The sequence below is a fragment of the Macrobrachium nipponense genome, chromosome 1 (assembly GCF_015104395.2).
Source record: "Macrobrachium nipponense isolate FS-2020 chromosome 1, ASM1510439v2, whole genome shotgun sequence".
In the NCBI taxonomy this organism is placed as follows: Eukaryota; Metazoa; Arthropoda; class Malacostraca; order Decapoda; family Palaemonidae; genus Macrobrachium; species Macrobrachium nipponense.
In genome coordinates, this window is record NC_087200.1 from 154823170 (window position 1) to 154848009 (window position 24840).

Below are 24840 nucleotides of genomic sequence, written 5' to 3' on the forward strand. Positions count from 1 at the left end.
CATGAAAATGATCTCATCTCAGTAAGAGAGAGAGAGAGAGAGAATTACATAAAACCATTAAATTCGTTGACCATTGTATGGCATTGTTAAGCTTGAGTGTCACTCGAGTTGAGGTGGGGAAATTGATACAGAAAAAGACAAAGGGAAGAATTTTCTTTTGAAATTAGTTATCGTATTATTACTACTTCTATTATTATTATTATTATTATTATTATTATTATTATTTGAAAATATAATAAACACGTGCATCTACCATAAAAATTCTCTCATCTCAGTAAGAAAGAGGAATTATCCTTACAAGTGAAATGGAAAAGTCATTTTCATCTCTTTAAAATACGACCATTATGAATTTTGTAATTAAAGTTTTATTATTATTATTAAATAACTGAAATTATCAATAAACATTTTACATACTAGTACCATAAAAATTCTTTCATCTCGGTGAAAGAGAGAGAGAGAGAGTGTGTGTTTATCTCTCTCTGTTTATAACGCTTCCAGCGAAAGAGAGGGGAGTGAGTTAACCACTATGACTCATTATTATCTTGTGTGGCAAAAGAGAGAGAGAGAGAGAGTTAACCTTAATTAAAAGTGACATGGATAGATTAGTACGTATTGTATTTCTTTAAAATACTATCACATATGAATTTTGTAATTACAGTTATTATTATTATTATTATTATTTGAAAGTATTAAAAACAAATAGTACAAGTACATAAAAAATCTCGAGTCTCAGTAAATGTGAGAGAGAGAGAGAGAGAGAGAGAGAGAGAGAGAGAGAGAGAGAGAGAGAGAGAGAGAGAGAGGAATGTCAGGGACCACGTGATTGCAACACTGCAGCTCTCCCCCAGCTCTTTCCCCCTCTTGGCTGTCACAGAACATGATATATATCTGACAGTTTTAGTACCTGGATCTCCAAAAAGGTTACAGAGAAGACTGGGATTTCCTTCATTCTTCGATAATTTTTTAAATATAAGCTAAAATCTTACTAATTCACTATGGTATTTTCTTTAATGAATTGATATTATTGCTGTATAAATTAATATTTAATATTTGAAAATAGTAAATCATTTATTTATCATACTAAAAAACACATCTTTGTAGTATAGAGAGAGAGAGAGAGAGAGAGAGAGAGAGAGAAAACTGTGCTAAACTATAAAGGATTCTTATCTTATCATAATATGTGTTTTTTAAAAGCGTTGTAAACTCGGAGCGTTGGAAGCGTCAGCGTCGTAACCCAGGGTGTATTTTTCAATGAATATTTAAGAAAAAGCGTTGTAACCTCGGAACGTCGTAACCCGGACCCGTCGTAACCCGGGGACCGCCTGTATTTGTTATGCTTGTATTTTATGAGGCGCTCTCGGCATGTAAGGCTAAGCCACCGATAACCAGACAACAGTGCTATAAACTTTACGGAGGGTAAAACCCAGTTATGAATATATTGAACCAGTGTTGTTAAACTAAAATGCCGGTAGCCAATACCAATGGTAACCGGGGGCTGCCTGTACAAGCTTTACATATTTATCTTTTTATCAATGTGAAAATAACAGTAATATGTGTTGTTTCATGCCAGTATTTTTATTAAAATGCATTTTTCTTAACTACTATTTACAGTCGACTTTCATCCATGTTGTTGATGCATGATAATATAACTAGTCATTAGAAGCTTGAATATTGTTTTCTCAGCTTCAGCTACAACTTGCAGCTTTTAAATTTGGCAGAATATTTCCTTGCCGATCTTTCTCCAAAGCGAATAAAGGTATACAGTACTGTAACGTAAAAATCTCAGTTCTATTCTACTTAACATCATTTGTAACGTAAATACGGTAATTATTGACCACCAAATGATGGTTGAAATGCAAGCAAAACAGATGAGTTATCCAATTTGGTTGTTCATAGCAAAACAGCTGTTTTTCATTTTGTTTTTTTATGTCTGTATGCGCTTACGCAACAAGTATACTATTGTTTTTAATGATACTTTTATCATTCTCTTTTACTTTTTTAACTTATTTAACTCAAAGATGGGATAAAGAAATGGAGGTAAATAGGTTAGTGTAATATATGATAATTATCGTAGTTCTAAATAGTTGTATGTAATCAAAAAGGTGTTATTTCACCAAAATGATAATGAATTTCTATTGTGTAACTTACCCAGTAATTATACAGCTGTAGTTTCTAGTTGACAGCAGATTGAATTCCTGAGAATTTGTGGTTAAAAACTTCTTCCTGTGTCCAGTAGGTGAATAGGCTCCGCCCACTACCTGGTGAGAAGAGGAATAACTACATGAAAATACCTCAATTTTGTTTCTGTTGTCCTAGGACTACGTAACACGTAGGATAGCAGCTTTTTTTCCCCATCAAATCTTCCTTGTTTCACTACAGTGAAGTATTTAGGCATATAGCCTTTTTTGGTTATTATTTTGTATGTAATTGACGTGGTTTTATGTTAAATGTGGTTTAATGGTGTCTTTTTTGGTTTTTTAGTTGTTCGGCTGGCTTTTCTCTCATCAAGAATTGCCAATCATTTGCTTGTTCGGCAGTTCCGTATTGTGTTCACTGGCTTATTTTTGTTAGTGTATGTACTTTAAGAGGGGTTTATACTTACTGATATTATTTTTTTATTGATTTAATTAATTATTATTTTTTTTATTGATTTAATTAATTATCATGTCAGATTCTAATTCAAGTAGTTTTAGGTATTGCATTGCAAATACTAAAATGACTAAAGCTTCATATGGTGCACATACTATCTGTGCTACTTGCAGAGGTCAAGATTGTTCTATTAATAATACCTGTCAAGAATGTGAAAGATGGGATGAGAAGGTGTGGAAAAATTTGACTTCTCATCTTAGCACACTTGAAAGGGACCAGGAGAGGAAGGCAGCTGTTAGAGCTGAAAGTAAAGTAACCCCTAAAAAGGTAAGTGTTGAAGGATCTGTTGTTGCTTCACCTATTGCCAGTGTATCAGGCATGCAGAGTCCGTATCTGCTTCCTTCACCGGAATCATGATCATCAGAGACAGATTGCATTGGTAATCTAGAAGAGAGAATTGACAAGAAGTTTGGACTGATGGTGTCTACTGTAACTCAACTAAGTTAGTCAGTGAGGTTCTTGATGAGTAAATTGAATAAAAGTTTTAGTGGAGGAGGTGGCTGCCTGGCCCGCTGACGCTCCTTGGCTGAGGTCACTGCCAGACCCATAAACCAGGGAGGGAGTATATTGGAGGCCCAAGGGAAGTTGATAGGTGTCTCTGACGTTCACCGTCTTTCATCAAGCCCAGGAATGCCCAACCCAGATTTGTGGTGCCACTGGTGTTATTCGAGGGAGTTGCACCCATTGAAGAGACACCCCCCTTCAGTGGAGCACTTTCCTCTACCTTATAGAAGACACAAGGAACCTGAGAGGAACCCTCTGCCTTCCTGCAGTTTTTGTAACAGTCCCAAAAGGCTGTCCTCTGTTCAAGATACAGGCAGTCTTCGATTATTGGTGGACTTTGTTAATGGCGCTACAGTTTTATGGGGCTAAAATCTGAGATTTATGGCACTGTAGCAGGCTAAGTTTTGGTTATCAGGGCCATAAGGTGCTGGTAATAGAGATATGGCACCATAACATACCTAACAGATGCGCCATTAACCGAGACTTGGTGCGATAAGCACCATAAATTGCTGGGTTTCTGTTAACCCTTAAATGCCGAAGCGGAAAAAAAAAAATTGTCTCCCGTGTGCCGGAGGTGTTTCAGAGTGAGCGCAGAAGTGGAAAAAATATTTTTTTCAAAAAATCACAACGCGCTTAGTTTTCAAGATTAAGAGTTCATTTTTGGCTCCTTTTTTTGTCATTGGCTGAAGTTTAGTATGCAACCATCAGAAATGAAAAAAATTATCATTATCATATATAATTAATGCGATATATGATAGCTCAAAAACGAAATTTCATGTATTCAAATCGCGCTGTGCGCAAAACGGTTAAAGGTAACAAGCTACTTTTTTTTCGTTGTAATGTACACTAAATTGCGATCATTTTGGTATATAACACATTGGAAAACGATAAAAGCAACACAGAGAAAATGTTATCACAAAATAATACATGAATTCGTAACGCGCCGACGTAAACAAATATTTTTGTCAAAAATTCACCATAAATCTAAATATTGTCCTAGAGACTTCCAATTTCTTTCAAAATGAAGACAAATGATTGAATATTACTATACTGTAAGAGTATTAGCTTACAATTGCAGTTTTCGACCATATCTGACGAGTTAAAGTTGACCAAATGTCGAATTTTTTTATGTACATATTTTTTATATGCAATTATTTTGGAAATAAGAAAAGCTACAACCTTCAAATATTTTTCGTTTTATTCTACATGAAATTGCACACATTTTCATATATAAAACTCTATGAAATGCCTAATATGAAATGGAGCAAATATTCCGAGAATGGGACGTACGCATTTCGGAGATTTGTGGCGGAGAATCCGCGCTCGGAGGGAAGGAAAGATTTTTTTTTAAATTCACCACAAATCTAAATATTTTGCTAGAGACTTCAAATTTGTTTCAAGATGAAGATAAATGACTGAATAGTACTAGACTGTAAGAGTTTTAGCTTACAATTGCGTTTTTTGACCATTTCGGTAGTCAAAGTTGACCGAACGTGGTTTTTTTTCTATTTATCGTGATTTATATACAAATATTTCAAAAATGAGAAAAGCTACAACCTTCAATTATTTTTTGTTGTATTCTACATGAAATTGCGCACATTTTCATATATAAAACTTTATGTAACGGCTAATTTAAAATGGTGCAAACATTACCACAATCGCACGTATGATTTTTTCGGAAGAGTTACTGCGCGGACGTAAAGAAAATGTTATTTTTTTCATAAATTCACCATAAATCGAAATATTGTGCTAGAGACTTCCAATTTGTTGCAAAATGAAGGCAAATGCTCGAATATTACTAGAATATAAGCGTTTTAGCTTACAATTGCATTTTTCGACCATTTCGGTAGAGTCAAAGTTGACCGAAGGTTGAAATTTTGGCAATTATCGTTATTTATATGAAAATATCTCAAAACTGATAAAAGCTACAATCATGAGTATTTTATTGTTGTATTCTACATAAAAATGCACACATTTTCATATATAATACTTCATGTAATGGCTAATTTACAATGGTACAAAAATTATGTCAAAGTGACGAAATAATTTCCGAGATGTGTCACAGATACTTTTTAGTGCGGCAAGAAAGAAATTCACGCTTGCGCGCCTGCGTAACGATTGTAAACAAAACAACACCTTGATCCGTGAACTCCCAGCATCCCCCAAGGCACGTGATTCAAAAGTTTTAGGCTGGTAGGCCTATAAGTATTTTTCCACAAATTTAAAAAAAAACTTTTGTAAGTCGATGTAAAATACGTCCAGTCGGCACACGAGAGACAAAAATTGTCGACGTAAAATACGTCCAGTCGGCAGTAAAGGGTTAATGGGATTTTTCACTTATGAGCAACCTGCTGATAACCGGGGACGGTTATCGGAGGCTTGAGCTCCCTAGGAGAACTCGACTGCTCAAACCCCTTAACTAGCAAGGAAAGTTCCCAGGAAGAGATTTCGATACCTCTAAGGCATAACACCAAACTCAGGGCCACCCTGTAGCCTCTAATGGCAGAAACAGACAAATATTTCTCATCTCTGAGTAAGGTTAAAAAATCTACTATTCACTGAATAGAGGTTGTGAGTGGAGAAAAACCCCGTTTACGACACCAATCACAGTAGATCGCCCATTTGCCTTGGTAAACCTCGGAGGTCTACTTTCTGAGACTGCTGAACATATGCCCTACTGTTCTCTGAGAAAAGCCTCTCACTTGGAGGAGATACTTGATAGCCTCCAACCGTGAAGAGACAGGGATTCTACTGACTGGTGGAACCTTTCCACATGGGGCTGACACAGGCGATGTCGCTAGGGGGAAATTTCCCTCGGAACCCGTGACAACAGTGACAGCAGATCTAGGAACCATTCTGCCTGAGGCCACAGAGGGGCTACCAAAGTCATCCTAAGACCCTTTCAACTCATTAGTCTGTTCAGAACTTGACGGATCAAACAAAAAGGAGGGAAGGCATACACCTCCAGGTTGTCCCAGGGATGTTGGAATGTGTCCTCTGCTAACACTAAAGGATCTGGGACCACTGAACAGAATATCTCCAGCTTCCTGTTGAAGCGAGTCGCAAAAAGGTCCAGCATGGGTCTCCCCCAAACCTAGAAGAGCTTGTCTGCTACCACTTGATGAAGGGACCACTCTGTGCCTAGGATCTGATCCCGACGACTGAGTTTGTCTGCGACCACATTCCATTTGCCTGGGATATAGCTGGCTGAGAGCTCTACCGAATTGCTGACCACCAACTGGTGAACCTTGACAGTCAAGGCGTGAAGTTGACGAGAAACCAGGCCTCCCTGCTTGTTCACATAGGCTAACACCGTGGTGTTGTCCGACATGAGAATGACCGAATGACCCTCTACCTTCTCCCGAAACTCCTTCAGACCCAGGAAATCAGCCTTCAACTCCAAGACGTTGATATGTTGCTGTTTGTCCTCCAAACTCCAAACGCCTGAAGTGATGAGGCCCTAAGTGAGCCCCCCAACCTGCGAGGGAGGCGTCTGAGAACAGAAGGAAGTCCGGTGGAGAGATTGTAGTGGGACACCCATCAAAAGATTCCGGTTGTCCAACCACTAATGAAGGTCTTCTCTTACTTCCAGAGACAGAGGAACCTTTAACAGGGGTGAGTCCCCCGCCGGAGACCAGAATTCTGCCAGTCTCCATTGCAGAGACCAAAGATGAAGATGCCCATGAGGGGCCAACTTCTAAAGGGAAAGACAACACTCCCAGGAGAACTTGCGACTGATAAGCTGACTGATGTGGTTCCGACAGGAAGTCACGTGCCGCCACTCGCAACTTCTCCAATCTTTGATCCGACGGAAAAACTTTTGCAACTGTCGTATCGATGACCATGCCCAGGTAGAGAATCCTTTGACTGGGTACGAGTTTTGACTTTTCATGGTTGACTACGATGCCAAGTTCCAGACAGAACCGAAGTAGATGATCCCTGCCCTGCAGCAGCTTATCCCTGGAACCTGCCAAGACCAATCAATCGTCAAGGTACCTCAGCAAACAGATCCCCTGAGCATGGGCCCAACTTGAGACAAGAGAGAAGACCCTTGTGAACACTTTAGGGGCTGTTGTCAGCCTGAACTATAGGACTTTGAACTCGAAGACCTTGTCCCCAAGAGAGAAGCGAAGGAACTTCCTGGACATCAGATGAATAGGGATTTGGAAGTATGCGTCCCTAAGTCTATTGACAGCATGAAGTTGCCTTCCCTCATGGCTGCCAACACTGAACGCGGGGTCTCCATCTTGAACCGTGTCTTCCGGATGAAGTGATTCAAGGTGGATAAGTCGATCAGAGGTTTCATCCTCCCGACGCCTTGGGTACCAAGATGATGTGACTGTAAAACCCCAGAGACGGATACACCACTTCCTTTATTGCATACTTGTCCAGCATCTAATGCACTTCCTCCCGAAGAGACAAGAACTTCAGAGAATCTGGAGGATATGCCTTCCTGAGCTGCGGCTTGTCCAACAGAGGAGGAGAAAAGTCAAATGGCAGTAGGTACCCCACCCGAAGTACATCTACCACCCACTTCTCCGCCCCATAACACTGCCACTTGGCCCAATGGCCCACCAGGCACCCCCCACCCGTGGCGCAGGAGAGGGAGAGGTGCCTAACCTAACGACGGCCCCCTTTACCTCTGCCCCTTGGGCCCCTTCTTGGTTTAAAGGAACAAGAGCGAAAGGGATGTTGGTCCTCTGACCTAGGCTGAGTCAAACGGGAAGGCCCTGCCGAAATCGAACTCCTCGACGGCCTACCAGGCGACGATCTTGACTGCTGCTGAACAGGGGGAGGAGGAGGAGCTGGACATCTCCGAGGATGAGACTCCGACTCAGACATGGCCTGGTGCACAGTCTGTCTTTGGTGTCAGCCCGGTGCCGGTCTATCGCATTTTTGAGCTCAGTCCGAGGAAACAAAAATTGGGACTCCAACAGATCTCTGTTTCTCAGTGCCAGCAAGGACTCTGTGTCAACTGATCTCTTCATCCTAGATAAAGCCTCGTCTCTTCTAATCAGAAGGTTAGCCCATAAATTAACACTTGAGGTGAGTCATATATGAAAACACCTTGCGTCCTGACTGCAACAGACTGGCAAGCGAGTATGTACTCACCAACCCTTCCGGGGACCTGTCAGAAGCTATCTTGGCAATGACCACTGACCAGAATTCCAGCCAAGAAACCGTCTGCAACATGGAGGCTGTCGTAGATTCCAACGCCGAGGCATCTTGTGGAGACAAGGACGAAGCCACCAACCTCACCTGTTCCAAAGTCAATCCCGGCTTCAGGCGAATGACGTCTGGGTCAAGATGGTGCGATATAAAAAATGCAGAGTTTGTAGCATAGTACTTCCTATATCTCATGTAAGGCGGGGGCAGTAGCTTAGCAGAGCCCCTAGAGCGAAGCGAACCGTCCAAGTCCGAAAGAGAGGTGTTAACCTTATACAAGACCGACCGGACGTGCGCCAACAAGGGAAGCTGAAGAGTTGATTTGGGATCCTGCGTAGCTCCCACCAAGGCTTCCAAGCAAGAAGGAGTGTAAGACGACCGAGCCTGAGTCATACTTTCCAAATTGTTGAACCCACGAATGAGATCAACAACTTCCGAAAAGGAAGACAAAAACTCTTGCATGTCTCCCTCCTCCTGCTCCGGCAACGGAGACCGACGACGAGAAGAATGTGTAGGCTCCTCTAAGGCACCTTCCTCATTAAAATTAGCAGAAGGATCAGCAGCCAAACAACCCGAAGCACCAACTAACCTGTCTAGGCTGGGTTCACGTGCTGGCTCCCAAGACGAACCCACTATAACACTAGGAACATCACTACGTACTATTCCAACAGATGACTCATTAACATATCCGTGAATGGTCAAGGGCGTGGCAGATGTACGAACGTGAGTTGAGGGGAATCCAGAACACTCGAGATCGAAGGAGAATCCCCCAGAGTCAAACTCTTGGAAGCACCAGTGAGAGGGGCAGGCAAACACTCCTGCTGCAACAACTCCGCGCTCACCACCTTCAACCTCTTGACAGGCGCCTTGAGATCCTTACGGCGACGAATAGGCCCTGGAGAAGTAGGAGCACTTGCATTATGTGCACGGACATGGGAGGTTGCAACACGCTCGCAATGTGCACAGATGGGGAGGTTGCAACACGCTTGCAGTTCGATGCAGGGGACGAAGCGGCCACTGCAGATTGCACAAGGGAAGAACACTAACACTCTCTGAAACACCAACACTCTTGAGAACACATCCGTGTTGTTCCTCCCTCGTAGGTGAAGAAAGAGCAGTCCTTAGCCTCCAACGCTTCATACGCCAACGTGGCGTATAGGGGGAAGAGGGAGAGGAAGACAGCATGGTTTCTTATGCGATCTTTTCGCAGGAGGATAATGCAACACGTTTCCTTCCAGTCCTCCCAGCCGACAAGGCAGCCAACTTATCATCCAAAACAGAGTCCAACCTCTAAAGCACCGCTTGGCAAGTAACCTCAGATTGATCTGCTAGAGAAGGCTCCAATGACATGGAAGAAAGATGCATCGAACTGGGCGGCAGAGATGACGTCACGGCTGAGGGAGGCAGTGCAGAGGAGACGACTGGGAGTGACTTTATTGATGGAAGTGACATCACAAGTGGTGATGACGTCACGGCTTCCCCTCGGTCCGAAGGGGAAGCAGATGCCACTGGCGGAGGAATACACAATGACTGATTCCGTGTTGTCATCAATGGGTCTGACACCACGGCTTCCCTCCGACTCAAGAAGCGGCAACAGTCACTGGCAGAGCAATACAAGATGGCTAACCTCGGCTGCCCACAAAGACAAGGCTGGGAGGAGGGGGGGAGCGAGCCTTCATAAAGTGTGCTAGCAACCCCTCCAAGGACGGGGGATCCCCTAGCCCGAGCTTCTTCCAAATCGCCGCCATCTTGGACTCTGGAATAAATGAGAATGATGAAAAAGCCTCCCCTTTCCCGGGAATCAAATTAACTCCCAAAGAAGAAGGGGCGACATTAGAAAAATCAGCCTGAGGGCTTCCCGATACTTTCAGCGACAAATCAGTGGAAGAATAGGAAGGAGACACAGGCACAACACTACTATGGAGGGTGAGTACTGCTGGAGACGAAGCATCAGGAAGAAGCGAAAAACCTTCCCATGAAGGAAGAGTTGAACCCTCCAATGCTCTCTCTTGCTATAAAACGACTTCCACTGCTCTTTAGGCCACACCCAGAATTCTGTGCAAGAATTCGTTATAGTACAAAAATTAGAATGGCACCCGCTACACGTGATGTGAGGATCGGTCGCCGCCGAAGCCAAAAAACGAGAACTCAGAAAACCTGGAATTCCGGGGCACACTTGTTGACGAGGCTGAGAAGGAGCAGAAGAAGCCATTAATATCACACACACACACACACACACACACACACTAAATACAAACGAAATGGGCAATGAACCAGGTAAAGACCGAGAAGGGTCAACCATGACTTGCGCCCAGGCAGTTAAAGAAAAGACTGACGCAGTAGCGTTGGTGCATGGTCTTGGACCACTCTTCACCAGATCTGTGCATGCATTGCCAGATATCACAAGATTCCTTGCTTTCATCTGCTTTTTAACCGGATCCAGCTAGGCGCTATGAAAAATATAAAGTCTTAAATATTGTAAGCACAAGGACAATATCTCTCTCTCTCTCTCTCTCTCTCTCTCTCTCTCTCTCTCTCTCTCTCTCTCTCTCTCTCTCTCTCTCTCTCTGTAATTGGCTGTATATATATTTTTAATAGTAAAAGTTTAAGATGACTTTGAAATTATATTCATAATATCAATTCGATGGTCTATTTGATATAGGATGATCTTTAAATATACATTTGGTATTTGAACTTTCAAGATAGGCATATATAAGCATTTTTAGAGGGGAGTCCTAACTGTTCAGGGGTTCTAGCTATTCGTAAGGGTATCTGGTACCTATCCCCCACAAATTCAGGGGGAACACTGTACCCGAGATTTGTTCACCAAGATGAGGTCTTTCAATTCAGAGCGTTGTGCTTCAGCCTGTAAACTGCCCCACAGGTTTTTACCTGGGTTTTAGCTCAGTTAGCAAAGTGGCTAAATTTGATAGGTATAAGGAGAAATGCATGGAGGACCTGCAAAAGACTCTGGAATTGACACAACATCTAGGATTGTTCATAAATCTGTAGAAACTGCAGTTGACCCCATCTCGGAAGATTCTGGCACTCTGTCCTCAGTAGAACAGTTTGTCAGACTAGGGAGATTGCATCTAGAGTTCTGCAGTTCTTCTTAAAGATCAACTAGGACAGGAAGAATCTACCAGACTCATTTGTTTTCCCCAGTAACGAAAGAGATCAAAGAGGATTTGAAATGGTGGCAACCAAGAGACAGGTATCTAGAAGGGAAATCCCTGGAACGTCTGAACCCAGTCCTAGAGCTCTTTTCCGACATGTTGGATATAGGCTGGAGAGCTTACCTCGGAGACAAGGAGATCTCAGGAATACTATGGTCTCAGGAGGAAAAACAAATGCACATAAATAGTCGGGAATTAAAGTCAATTCACATAGGCCGCCTTCACTTTCAAGAGGAGGTAAGTGGCAAGGTGATAACAGTACATTCAGACAATACTATGGCACTGGCTTATATAAGCTGACTGGAGGGACACACTCTTTCTCTCTGTTTGAAATAACGAAAGATCTTTTATGGGCAGAACAGAATAGTACGAAACTTGTCACTTGTTCCATCCAAGGCAAAATCATGTCCTAGCGGACTCATTGAGTTGGAGTCACCAAGTCCTTTCCACAGAGTGGATTCTGGACAGAAGAGTATGCAAAAGACTGGAAACTGTGGGGGGGAAACCATTTCTGGATCTGTTCGCCATGTCCAGAAACCACAGACTTCCCCTTTACTGCTCACCATTTCTGGATCCTCAAGCCCTGGGGGACAGACACCCTTTTACTAGATTGGTCAAACCTAGATGGATGTGTATGCTTTTCCCCGATTCAACCTGATAAGAGAAGTGCTGAACAAGCTATAAGCTCACCAAAATGTCTCCATTACACTGATAGCACCCTATTGGCCACAGACATCCCCATGTCAGGAGGTTTCACCTGTTAGGGCCAGAGTTGATAGGTTTCCAAAACCTATCAACTCTGGCCCTAACAGGTTTCTGACTGTTGTCAAACTCCTTCGATCGAAGGGTTTTTCAATAGCGGCGGCTAGGTCTATTGCCAACAGTAGACGACAGTTGTCTAACAATGTATACTGGGCAAAATGGTCAACGTTTAGGTTGTGGTGCAGAAGAAATAACATCTCTTCTTCTAAAACAACTATAATGCAGATAAGTTGGTCAAGATTTTTAACTTTAGAAACTGACCAAAAGCTCTCAGCACTTAAACTTGAAAATTATTTAGTGACCAGACACTCAACAGCAGAAATGTCCCTCATACAGATAAAAGAAAAGACGTGGCGTATAGATGCCACAACTAGGAATCGGTCTGAGGACTATATGTCCATAACAACGATCAATAATACAAATGTCAAAATTAGGAAACATGACACGATGAATAGTATTCAGGAGACTTGTGCTTCCTGAAAACAGTGATGAAGCAATTGAAAAGAGCATTCTCTTAGACTCTCTTATAAAAAAGATATCCTAGAGTCCTAGAATTTGATGGTCAAGATTTACCTAAAAAAATAAAGATTTTAGGCCAAACCAGAGAAGTAAGATCATACATCCCAAAGCCACTACAATGTCCAAATTGTTGTAAATATGGGCATATAAAAAATATTGCCAAAATGATCTTGTGTGTGCATATTGTGGTTCTGAAGAACATGCTACACAGTGGAAGTGCAGTGATCCAATGTGTATAAACTGTGGACAAGACCAACATGACCAGTAGGAGAGCAGGATCTTACAGCAGTGACTAGCATCTGGAACCAATGGGAGAGCTGGAGGATGGTGGCTAGTCTACTGAGTTGGCGGCGCGCCAGTTTTAAAATTGTTCTTGGCAGCCCAGGGGAATCTCGGACTTTACCCTTTCGCAACCTGAATTAATTTCGTACACAGAAGCAAAAAAATTTTTGTATATAGAGGTTTGACTGTACGTAATTTATATTTTGGACTTGGATGTCAGACAATAACTGGCTGATGTTCATATTGGAAAAAGGGACAGCTGTAGTCTAGAAATAATTTTATTCAGGGAAATGATTGTTGCAGAAAGCTGTGATTTAGGCAGGGCTTTGTCACGTGGTGTTTAGCTTGGTAGGAATCTGTGGTCAGGTTTGGGCAGGGTCTGTCGTCTGGAATTTCTTCTAGAATGCTTGTATTATTTTCTCTTGTTTTGGTACAGCCTACTTGTTTCAACCACCTCACAGGTCATCTTTAGTTTTATCTGAACTCTCATGAGGTGAAGGTTTTATATATATCCCCTTTCTCCATGTACTATTTCTTAATTTACTGCTTTGCTATTCCATCATATGCAACAGCCATGTCAGTCTGACTTAATGTGCACCACTTCCATGTTTCACTATGATTTTATTCTAACCTCTGTTGTGATCCATATAGGATACCTTTGATATATGTGTCATTAATTTTCTTTGGACCCATTTGTGCTTTCTTCTTTGGAATTATCTTGTTTGGATTAAAAAATTTTTTTTAAGTAGCTCACATATTTCCAGTATGGATCTGAAGTGAGCAAGTTATGTTGTGAAACTGAAGCGTGGAATTTGGGAAACATTTAGTCTCTATATTGCTGCCTTTGTTTGCAGCATATATTTATTAGCTTGCTTTTCATAACCCAAGCTTTGATCATAAACCATTTCCCATTTCCCCCTTCAAAAATTTTGTGTTGAACCAATTTGTTCATGATGCAAAGTGTTTGTGAATCAAGGTTTAACTTTATGCAAACTGTCACTCCATGTACAGAACCATGATAGAATCACTCTGCAGTTTCACTCCAGCTTGTTTGTCAACTCTAGAATTGCTTGAGAACTGCTCTGATGACTTGAACCTGGACCAAGGATCATTTACCAGAACTGTTTACTGTTATCCAAGCTATTCCTAATTATCAAGATTCCAGATTTTTCCTTGAGAGTATGCACAAGAAACAATTACGTATTGGAGCTCAGAATCCTTCTTACAGATAGCAAGTTGAGTTACAAATACAACCACAGGAACCCTAGTGTAGGCAGTGGCAACTTCTAGGTCTCAGTGAGCCAGGAGATGACTTCCTCCTCGTTTCCCCTCTATCTCATATTCCATGGAAATTTGTATGGTAGTAACTTTTCATTGCCAGGCCAGAATGACAAACCAGCCTCACAGAAAAAGCAAGATAGTTTAACCACATGGACTTAAACTTTATTTGCCATGTCAGAGGGGATCCCTCGGCTGAGGATGGTCAGAGGCACTTAAAATCTAACCAAGAATCTGTTATGGAAGTTGTGTCGGCTGGAGTCAGTACTTGTAATGCTGTAGAAGGTGACCCCCAACCTTGCAAATCCTATAGGGCTCCCCCTCTGCCCTTGTCCTTAATAGGCAATCCAGGAGTTACCTTTCCTTTTCCCCAATAAGCACACCTCTGCCTGGCTTGAAAAGGCTGCTGATGCTGCTGTCTGCTCTTCTGTTCTTGTAGGAATCCTTTAAGAAGGACTGGAGGCTTACATGGCTCCATGATGTGCTGAGCTTTCTTACATTTGGGCAGAGAAAACTCTCGGGGATATTGAGTATTATTGGCTATCCAACATCTGGAAGTACTCAGAAGTCCACTAGAAAGAGATGCTGAATTGCTATTGAAATGCCTCATATAGCTTCCAGACTTATAATAGAATTACTGTGAAAATCTATATGTGGATAAAGACAGCAGCACATTTTGAATAATAATGATCTAATGGTAGAAACAGGATTATTATTACATATAAAGGGTTAGTTTATCCAGACCTCTGAGCCTAATAAAGGCTCTTCTCAGGCTGGTTGGTAGAAACAGGAGCACAAATAGTAATCAATTTAAAAAAATGTTCACATGCTGATATATGCCGTTTAAACCTCAAGAGCCAGGTTAATAAATCAATATGCAGTGCTGCAGGCCGACAAACCTTTAAGGTCGGCTAATTTCAGAAAAAACAAATCAATGGAAAGAGGAAGATATGCAAATGCACATTGTGTAAGAAAAAAATTTCAAAGAAATTTTCCATACCTTCCACAAGAAATTGAAAATTACCAATTACAACGTTTTTGGGCCTCTTTTACAAGACAATCATAAATTTTAGTTATACATGATTTTTCTAATAAATGAATTTGTTTTTATTTGTAAAATTATAATTATAGCTCATGCAATATCAAATCAGATACAAAATAAAATTAGTAACAAATTCTGAGCATAATTTTTGTAAAATATTCAAGTAAATATACTGAGAATGAAGGTGCAATAACTTTTTTATATATATTTTCTAATATTTCTTTGCACATTCCTTTGCAAAATTACATTTATAACTGACTTACTATCATAAAAGATAAGAACTAAAGCAACAGCAAGCCCTTGGTATATTTATGAGCAAATGTATAGAGACGTCATGTGAGACAGGCACTACATCCTCCCTTGAAGTCAAGATTCCAACTTAACTCTCTCATGTGCCATCCAGTTGATTTTAGCCAGCCTAAAAGTAGCTATTTGTGAGTTTGGGGGCTATAGAAGTAATGACACCTCTTTTCTGCCTGATTCCCCCAAATCGACGGCGTGTAGTATTGTTACTCACCGTGAGTCACTCCGTCATCCACCCAAAACCTGTTATTGCTACTCATGTGAGCATGTCCATCCACTAAGGGTTAAGATGGCCAGTTCTTCATTAGACAATGAATAAAACAGTTTGCTGGAAGAGCCTCTATATCTCCATTTCCCAACTCATTCCATGAACTTCCTTCTTTATGGTGTATGCAGCCTAATAACTGTTGAGTCTTATCTCTTAGAGCTAGGTGTCCTTGAAATTAACTTTGATGAGTAATGGAAGGGTTATGAGATTGCTGACTTCAAGTTGGAGACCTAGGAGGTTGTTAATCTAATGCCCCAGAATCCTATAGCAGAACCTTCAGTTGTTCTGAATTTCTCCCCACGCTAGCCAGAGCCTGAAGTAACTTCTTATTAATTGTGATTTTAGCATTGATTTAAGTGAGAGGTGTAGGTTTTCTTCTAAGCCGTGGTTGAATTGTGGATTACATATTATGTTTAGGCATTATATTTCAACAGGAAAACTGTTGTGATGTTTATTTTTAGTAGAGATGAGAGTAGTATTTACTTAAAAAAGTATGCAGCAGCTCTTTTATACTTGACCGGCAAAACATGTTAGAAACTGAATAGGTAGAGCTGGTTGCAGTCTAAGTGTAGTATATAGTACCTGGTTGAATATGGCATTAGTTTTTTATATGTTTTAGGAATTGCTTTAGTCATTTTATTATATGGTTGAATATTTTATTTTTCTTATAATACATTATGTAATATTAAAAATAATGGTATTGATATTTTTAATTAAAAATTGCTTATGCTTGACCAATGAAGCATATTATTATCTGTGACGGTTAATGTCCAGTTGTTATGAATTATTTTTTATTTGGCACAGCTTTGCTCCAAAGAATGCTGAATAATTAGAAATCTACTACAGATATGAAAATAAAAAGAGGATAACCAATAGGTATTACCAGAAAATCATGGGCATTGGAGGGAGAAAGTGCTTTTAAGTGTGCAAAAAATTTATTGCATGTCTGACTCCAAAAGAGGGCAGATTTTAGATAAGAACAATAATGATTATTTACCTGCTTTACCTACCTAGTCCATAGGATTCCAGATTGACAGTGTTTATAAGACACCAAAGGGTGCTTGTGCTAATGGTTCATTGCTTTGTGACGAATTAGTCTAGTTTCTCATAATTTGATTTATTGCTTCTTTGTAGGAAGAATCTTCTTGTTGATATTCACTGAATATAGTTTTGTTAATTTTCATACTTCCCACATCAGTTTTTCCCCTGCGTTTTATTCTGGCAAATGGAATTTTTATAATAGAGGAAAAACCAGCTTGTACAGTGTAGTCTTTCATTTTCTTTTGCTCTGAATTTTCACTTCATCATTAGTAGGTTATAAACTGCTGTATACTTTAAAAGATTCCCCCCACCCCTTACCTTTTGGTCAGCAAATTGGGTATATTATTAGTATGAGCTACTGCAGAAGAGTGCAGAGAAACAAATTCTACAGTTACTGATATGTTTATTGTTTATCTTATTTAAGTCAGTTTCTAGTTGTTGAGATTTTATAAATTAGTTTTTTTATGAAAAATGTAGATTGTTTAGTTTTGATGATCTTTTCTTATTTCAACATCGGGGCAACCCCCCAGGAGAGGGAAAAGCCAGAAGTGGCTACCGAATCCCTTGCCAACCTCGAGAAGGATATGGTAAGCACCAACTAGTATTTACTGAGATGTACACCCTATACCTTTTGTTTGTATTTTTCCTTTTATTCATTAATTGGTTTTTTCTTAGTACAGTTATTTCAAGGACATTTCATGTCCACTTTTAGTATTTATTACTAATACAGTCATATTTGGTTTTATTTAAAGTATGATATTGTACTTACCTGTCCCTTCACATAACTCTTCTCATCACTCCAAGAGTCTGGATCACCTTCTTTTGAGAAGGGTCGCATCTTAATGGAAATGTTCTTCAAGGCATGGTTTGGAGCTGATAAGTTTGGATTGCAGTTTGCTCACCATTTTTAACAAGTGTTTACAATCTGAAAAGAAAAAGTTACAACATGATATGTTAATTTTGAGATGCAGATTTTGTATTGTAATGAGTTTCTGGCTGAAAATGTACTATTAGTCACAGAGCTAGGTGACAACACTAAAAATGAAAGTGAAATATTGTAATGTTTTTGTTAAGCTCCGTAGTCAAATGGATAATTCAATATTAGTAATTTAGAATGAGCAATTTTTATATATTTAGTATTAGAAATATTTGTTAAAAATTAATTCCAGGTATTTAAAGTCTATAATACTGTATTTGACTGCTTATAAAACCCACTTTTTCCCACAAATATATTTCAGAAAATGAGCCCTAGGTGTTTTCTGAATTTGAAATATCCGGTAGACTAATATAAGTAATGTTTTCCTGGAGATCAAAGACTAAAAGCATGCACCTAGCTAAACTTCATAAATTCAGTATAGTAATATACACTGTAATGTTATTTGGAATTGTGAGGAAAATTAAGGCTAGGTGAGTCACTAAATGCATAAAATAATGGCTAGGTGTCTGGCTAAATCAAGGAAAATCACAACATCACAGCTTAAATCCTTCATCCAACATCCTAAATTTTATAGGTATAGGTGATTTTTTTCTTAATGTACATCTACCCCACTTTTTATGAATTCATTATTTTACCTTTCCCATTAACAAACTTAGTATTTTGTGCATTTATGATGCGTGTCCAGCTATAAGAAAACATGAGTTGAGAAAGATTAATGCTGTCCAAAAGTATGAAAAAAATATTAATTGGAGGTGTTATATCTGATGAATTTTGGTGTCATGTACTCTTATTACTTAAAAATATAAAACACTTACTTGTAATATTGTATAGATGTTCATAACTGTGCAGTGCCACAAGTAAAAATTAATTTACATAAAATAGGACAAGACACTGTATGGAGTAATTCATTCAGACAAATAGTATTCTAAGTCTACTAATAAGATATTTTACATAGTATTTTACAGTAAAAGTTATTGAATAAATAAAGGTTTTGCAGTATAAGATAATTAAATACAAAAAAAAACAGTCCCTGTAGTAAAGGCAATCAGTGGAATCATTGGTTATGCTGGCCAGCCTAAGTCAGCCTTTGAATATGTACAGAATTCCTTAAAATTCCATTCTTAAATCGGCTGTGTCTTATATGCCATCAAATACAGTACATATACTACTTATTTTAGGTCCTCTGTATGGTTAGGTTATATTTCTTTACATTACTGTGTGATATTTAGTTTTGTTTGATGCATGTTGTGAAGCCACTGGCATTATTTACCAAGGTGTTTGATCCATCCACTCACTATTTTCCCGTTATGAGTGTTTATATCCTCTCTGTAGAAGGTGAGATGTCTAAAAAATTAAAAAAAAAAATTAACTTTCTGTTCTAGAGGACGTAGCTTTGTCATGGTCAGCAGTATTCTGTATTTTGTAACATGCTTAGTCAACAAGTTTAATAAAAAAAATTTGTTACTGGTAATGCTAGTGTATTGTGATCTCCACCCTGTCATAGTCAGGTTGTGACATATCTGCAAGGGCAACATTAATGTCAGAAACCTTCCTTATCATTTTTAGTATAGTTATATTAACTTTTTTAGTTTTGGATGTTTTAGATTGTTTTATGTAGTACAGGAATACTGTTTTCCAGTGAAAGCAGATTCAAGGTACAGTAATTTTCTAGAACAAAAACCAAAACAATTGTTATGATACAGTTTCTGCTAAACATACTATAGATATTCATACTTCAGTAATCTTGTTTAGGTTTTAACTACCATCCTTTCTTTCCATATGCAAGTATTTACCATGTTGCTTGTAGCAGGTTTCATATTATAATTTACAGATTATGAATATATATTATTATATATAATATAATATATATATATATAATATATTATATATATATATCTATATATATATTATAATAGTATATAATATATATATATTAATATATATATATATAGATATATTATATATAGTATATGTGTGTGTGTGTGTGTGTGTGTGTGTGTGTGTGTTATATACATAAAATTCATATAAGAGGGCGAGTGAAAAACTTGGAACTTTCATAGTATATTCTACATTTTAAAAGTAGAATATACTGCAAAAGTACTTATTCCAAGTCCCATTTTTCACTCAGTTAATGGCGATTTGATTTTATGGCACTTGTCTAGGGCCATAAAATCGGCAATTTATGGCATTATAACGGGCCAAGTTTCCAGATATCAGTGCCACAAGGTGCCGATAAGAGAGTTATGGTGTCATAACATACCTAACAAAAGAGGTGCCATTAACCGTTATTAACGCCATTAATTGAAACTTGCGCATAAGCGCCATAAATCACGAGTTTCGGTTAATGGCAGTTTTCACTTATCAGCACCCTGCCGAGAACGGAACCCCTACTGATAACCGGGGACTGCCTGTATATGATTTTCTTTTAAAACAGGAAATGTCTCAAGTGTAAAAGGCCAATTGAAACACTCTGGTTTAAAGCTAAGGACTATATTTCGGTGAACTGACTCCCACCCTTTACAAGTAGTGAATGACAGAAGTAGTTACATTTGCGAAATATATAGTGGGAAATATGCCCTTAGGTAATGCCTGGGGTCACTGCCGAGCCGACGTTGGTTCCTGTCAATTGTCTTAATCTGCTTTATCATTGCCTTAGGGAAGGTATTGTCTATATGGTCAGAGTCTCAGGCTCCATTGGAAAGGTTGATCCTATTATCTTGTTGTTTTATCGGTGAAGATTATACCATCTGACATGTGTATCGACAGCTGTTTTTGTATAAAATTAGGGATGAATTCCAATCCATGGTATGATTTGTATTATTTATAATATGGAAAATTTCTGAACTATGTTTTCCATATCTAACTGAGTGCTTATGTAGAGTTAATCTTTCCGAGAGAGACTTTCTTGTGAATCCATAGTATGATTTCTCACACTCCCTACAGGGGATTTCATAGAATCCTATGCCTTTAGAAACTACTTTCTGCTGAATGATAATTAAGGAATACATTGGGGAAATCCTTAATTAACATTCATTAGAAACCAGTTTCTAAAGACAGGAGTTTATGAAATCCCCTGTAGGGATTGTGATAAGTCATACTATGGATTCACAGGAAAATCTCTCTCGGAAAGATTAACTCAACATAAGTGCTCAGTTAGATATGGACAACATAGTTCGGATATTTTCCATCATATAAATAACAGGAACCATACCATAGATTAGAACTCATCCCAAATTTTATACAAAAGTAGGTGTCAATACAAATGTCAGATGGTAGAATCTACACTGTTAAAACAACAAGATAATAGAATCACCCATTCCAGTGGAGCCTGGGACTCTGACCATATAGACAAAAATCTTCCTTAAGACAACAATGAAGCGGATTAAGGCAATTAGCAGAACCAATGTCAGGTTAGCAGTGACCCCAGGCATTACCTAAGGGCATATCTTTCAACATATATTTCACAAATGTAACTTCTTCAGTCATTCACTCTTATAAGGTTGGGAGTCCCCCCAGTCCACTGAAATAGATCCTTTAACTTTAATCCAGAATATATATATGTAGATATATATATATATATATATTATATATATATATATATATATATTCTATAGATATATATATTATATATATATATATATATATACTATATATATATGATATATATACATACATACATACATACATACATACCATACATACATACATACCTATATGGCATTTGCCTAGTTGATGGCAATAACTGAATATTCAGTGCCAACATGCGTTGATCCTTGATTATTTGCACCTAGCCTCTGTTATTGGCACAGATAACCAAGGCTTGGTGCTATTATCACCAATTTTGGGTTATCAGCAATTTTGGATATCATCACACCATCAGGAACAGAACCCAGCCATAATTGGGGACTGCTTTATGTACACTCGACAAGAAAACTGAAGATACAGTTTTCATTAGCTTTCGTTCATCAATTTCCCATTTGTTTTTACTGAAAAGACATAATATCGCTAAATTTACTCTAGAATATAAAAATACACTGGAAATTATATCATATAAGTTAAAACTGCAAAACAAAACCGTTCAGATACTTAAGAACACGATATATGTCCGAAGTAATTGGAATTTCTCAGATGGATTCGTTCATAGAGATCTGGTAGATAGAATGTGAATTTCTGACGACGACAATATTTACTCGTTTTGCTTCATGAACGGGGATATATTGCATCATCGTAAGTGGTGAATGCAATTATTTTAGTTTCTACAATCTTATGTTTGTATTCCAAAGCGATTAAAGTTAGTTGACGTTAATGGCACTCAATGTTGCAACGGCTAAGGTAGGTTGCATCTAGTTGCATCCTCAAAAGCGTTTTCTATGATGTGAGGAGGAGCCCTAGAACTTCGAGCGGTAAAGCGCAAGTCACTGGATACTGGCTAAGATAACGGATTTCACTCTTTGATTACTTTGACGTTGACATGGATCGAATGCTAGTTGCTGTTTACAAAGCTACTGTCTTTAAACATAAATCTTAATCAAGGTTTAAGTAGCATGTCAGCTCAAAGATTTTCTGGCTTTATGCTCCCATTACAAAGCAGTTCGTAGTAGCCTACAGCCCTGCACGACTGCATTTCTTTGCCGCGAGGCTGAAAGATCTCCCACGATATAAAACTTTAATTGCCTGTGCAATACATATTGAGTTATTGGATGAAACCTGATTTTCAAAAGTAAAGACTATATCAAGAAAGCAAGAATGACCGCACCCTGTGTCTAAAATTTTCCACGTCTTTTTACAATCTTTGAATGCTACGGCAACTGTCGAATGTAATCAAGATTAGGGTATGACTTTCTTAGAGAATTAACTTGAATATTATGATCCTTCAAATTTCATCTAGCATAGTGCAGCACGATCTTGGCAGTCATATCATATCGCGCAAGCATAGGCCTATCGATAGAGCTACTTAATTCATTATATTTTCTGCTTTTGCCCCGTCACAAGTCCATCACCAGTACTATAATTCTCTCTCTCTCTCTCTCTCTCTCTCCTCTCTCTCTCTCTCTCTCTACTTCTAAAACATACTTTAAAATATATATATTACCACTCAATCTCCCAAAGAAATATAATGAAATTAAGTAGCTATAAACAGGCCTAAGCTTTCACATGAGCAGATTTTGCTCCTCTCTCTCTCTCTCTCTCTCTCGTCTCTCTCTCTCTCTCTGGCTCTCTCTCCTCTCCCCCCACTCTCTCTCTCTCTCTCTCTCTCTCTCTCTCTCCCCACTTTTAAAACACATAACACATTTGAAAAACTATTATCACTCAATCTCTCAAAGTAAATATAATGAATTAAGTATCTCTATGGATAGGCCTATGCTTGCGAGCTCTCTCTCTATCGTCATAATATTTCATTCTTTACTGTATTGTTCCTCACGATTTCAACAAGTACTGCCCAAATTTTAAAACCTTTCTCTCATTGTTTAAGATCCGTCTTTAATTATGTATGAATTTTACGTCAGTTTAGTGTCAAACATTACTTATAAATAAGGTTTCACAGTAGGTTTTTAAAAAGGATGATCGATATTCTACCCTGAACTGATGTTACCAAACCAACATTAATGAATGATATAGAGCCTGTTCCTACATTAAAGTATAAATGATTATAGGACCTCAACAGAATCTTTATGGTGTAAAGTAAGATGGAAATCTAGAAAGCAACAAACGCTATAATTTTGTACATGCAACGACCCCGGCAGATACTATACCTTAGGTATAAGTCTCCGACGTCCCGACAGAATTCAAAACTCGCGGCACACACAACAGGTAGGTCAGGTGACCAGCCCACTCCCGCCGCTGGTTGGCGGGACTAGGAACCATTCCCGTTTTCTAATCAGATTTTCTCTGTCGCCGGTAACAACAACAACATTGTTGGTACCTCCTGCTTAGAATCTTTTCTCATTGGCTGAGGATTATCTGTTTGACCTTTGGTGACGTATATTGATCTTTGGCTTTGGCATACGCTTATCGTGGACCGTTTTTTTGATTTTGGATTGGATACTCTTTAAAATGTCTGACGTGGTATCTGTATTTAGAGTGTGTACGAAAGAGGAATGTAAGGTGAGGCTACCGAAAGCTTCGGTGGATCCTCACACGGTCTGTAGTAAATGTAGGGGGAATAATTGTTCTGCAACTAATACCTGTCTTGAATGTGAGAGTTTGACGGAGGTTGAATGGAAGAACTTGGCTGCTTATATAAGAAAACTTGAGAAAGACAGAGTTAGGAAGGCTTCCATCAGAAGCTCGAGTAGATCCTGCTCTATTGAGCAGGAAGTAGCTCCTAACTTGGTTTCAGCCCCTTCCCCCAGCAGCGAACCTGTGGATGCTTCCACGGAAATGGCTGCAATGAGAGCCTCTATAATCAACTTACAATCGCAACTGCAAGCGATGAAGGATACAGGTAAGCGCAGTGACGTGTGCAGTGATTTGTGCAGTGTCCCCAGTGAGTGGAGGGGGCATCTGACCGCTCCCGCATTGCTCCTAGGCCTAGACCTCTTTCAGACTCCCATGACCAAGGGAGGAGGAATGTCGAAAGCCGCAAGGGGGATGTAGAGTATTCCCAACGGTCAGGCGTCCCTTCGGCAGATCCTGTAGCCGCTTCCCAGGCTGCCAAGGACAGCTATTGCAAAAGCGTCCTGAGGAAGTGCTTTTCTGACTTGGACTCTTCGTCTCCAAGAAGAGGATGGAGTTCTGCCTCTAAGTCGCACCCTCTTAAGAGAGCCTGGAAGCCGCCAGCAAGCGAAACTTTGCATTCCAGTCCTGAACCTTTTCCGGAGTATTCTCCTGCTCGTAGAAGACTCCGAGATCTCCTGACTCCTCTCCGGAAGGTTTTGCTATAAGACGAAGGAAGTTTTGGTAGGACTCCAGC

General features: G+C 39.3%; 1 protein-coding gene across 1 annotated transcript in view; it reads left to right on the forward strand.

Annotated features, from left to right (window-relative positions):
* The window catches only part of LOC135219775 (choline-phosphate cytidylyltransferase A-like), a 327433-nt gene that overhangs the window by 83932 nt on the left and 218661 nt on the right, over positions 1 to 24840 (forward strand). Inside the window, 1 exon segment of the mRNA XM_064256827.1 lies at positions 17521 to 17577. Within this exon segment, the coding sequence (XP_064112897.1) occupies positions 17521 to 17577 (57 nt within the window).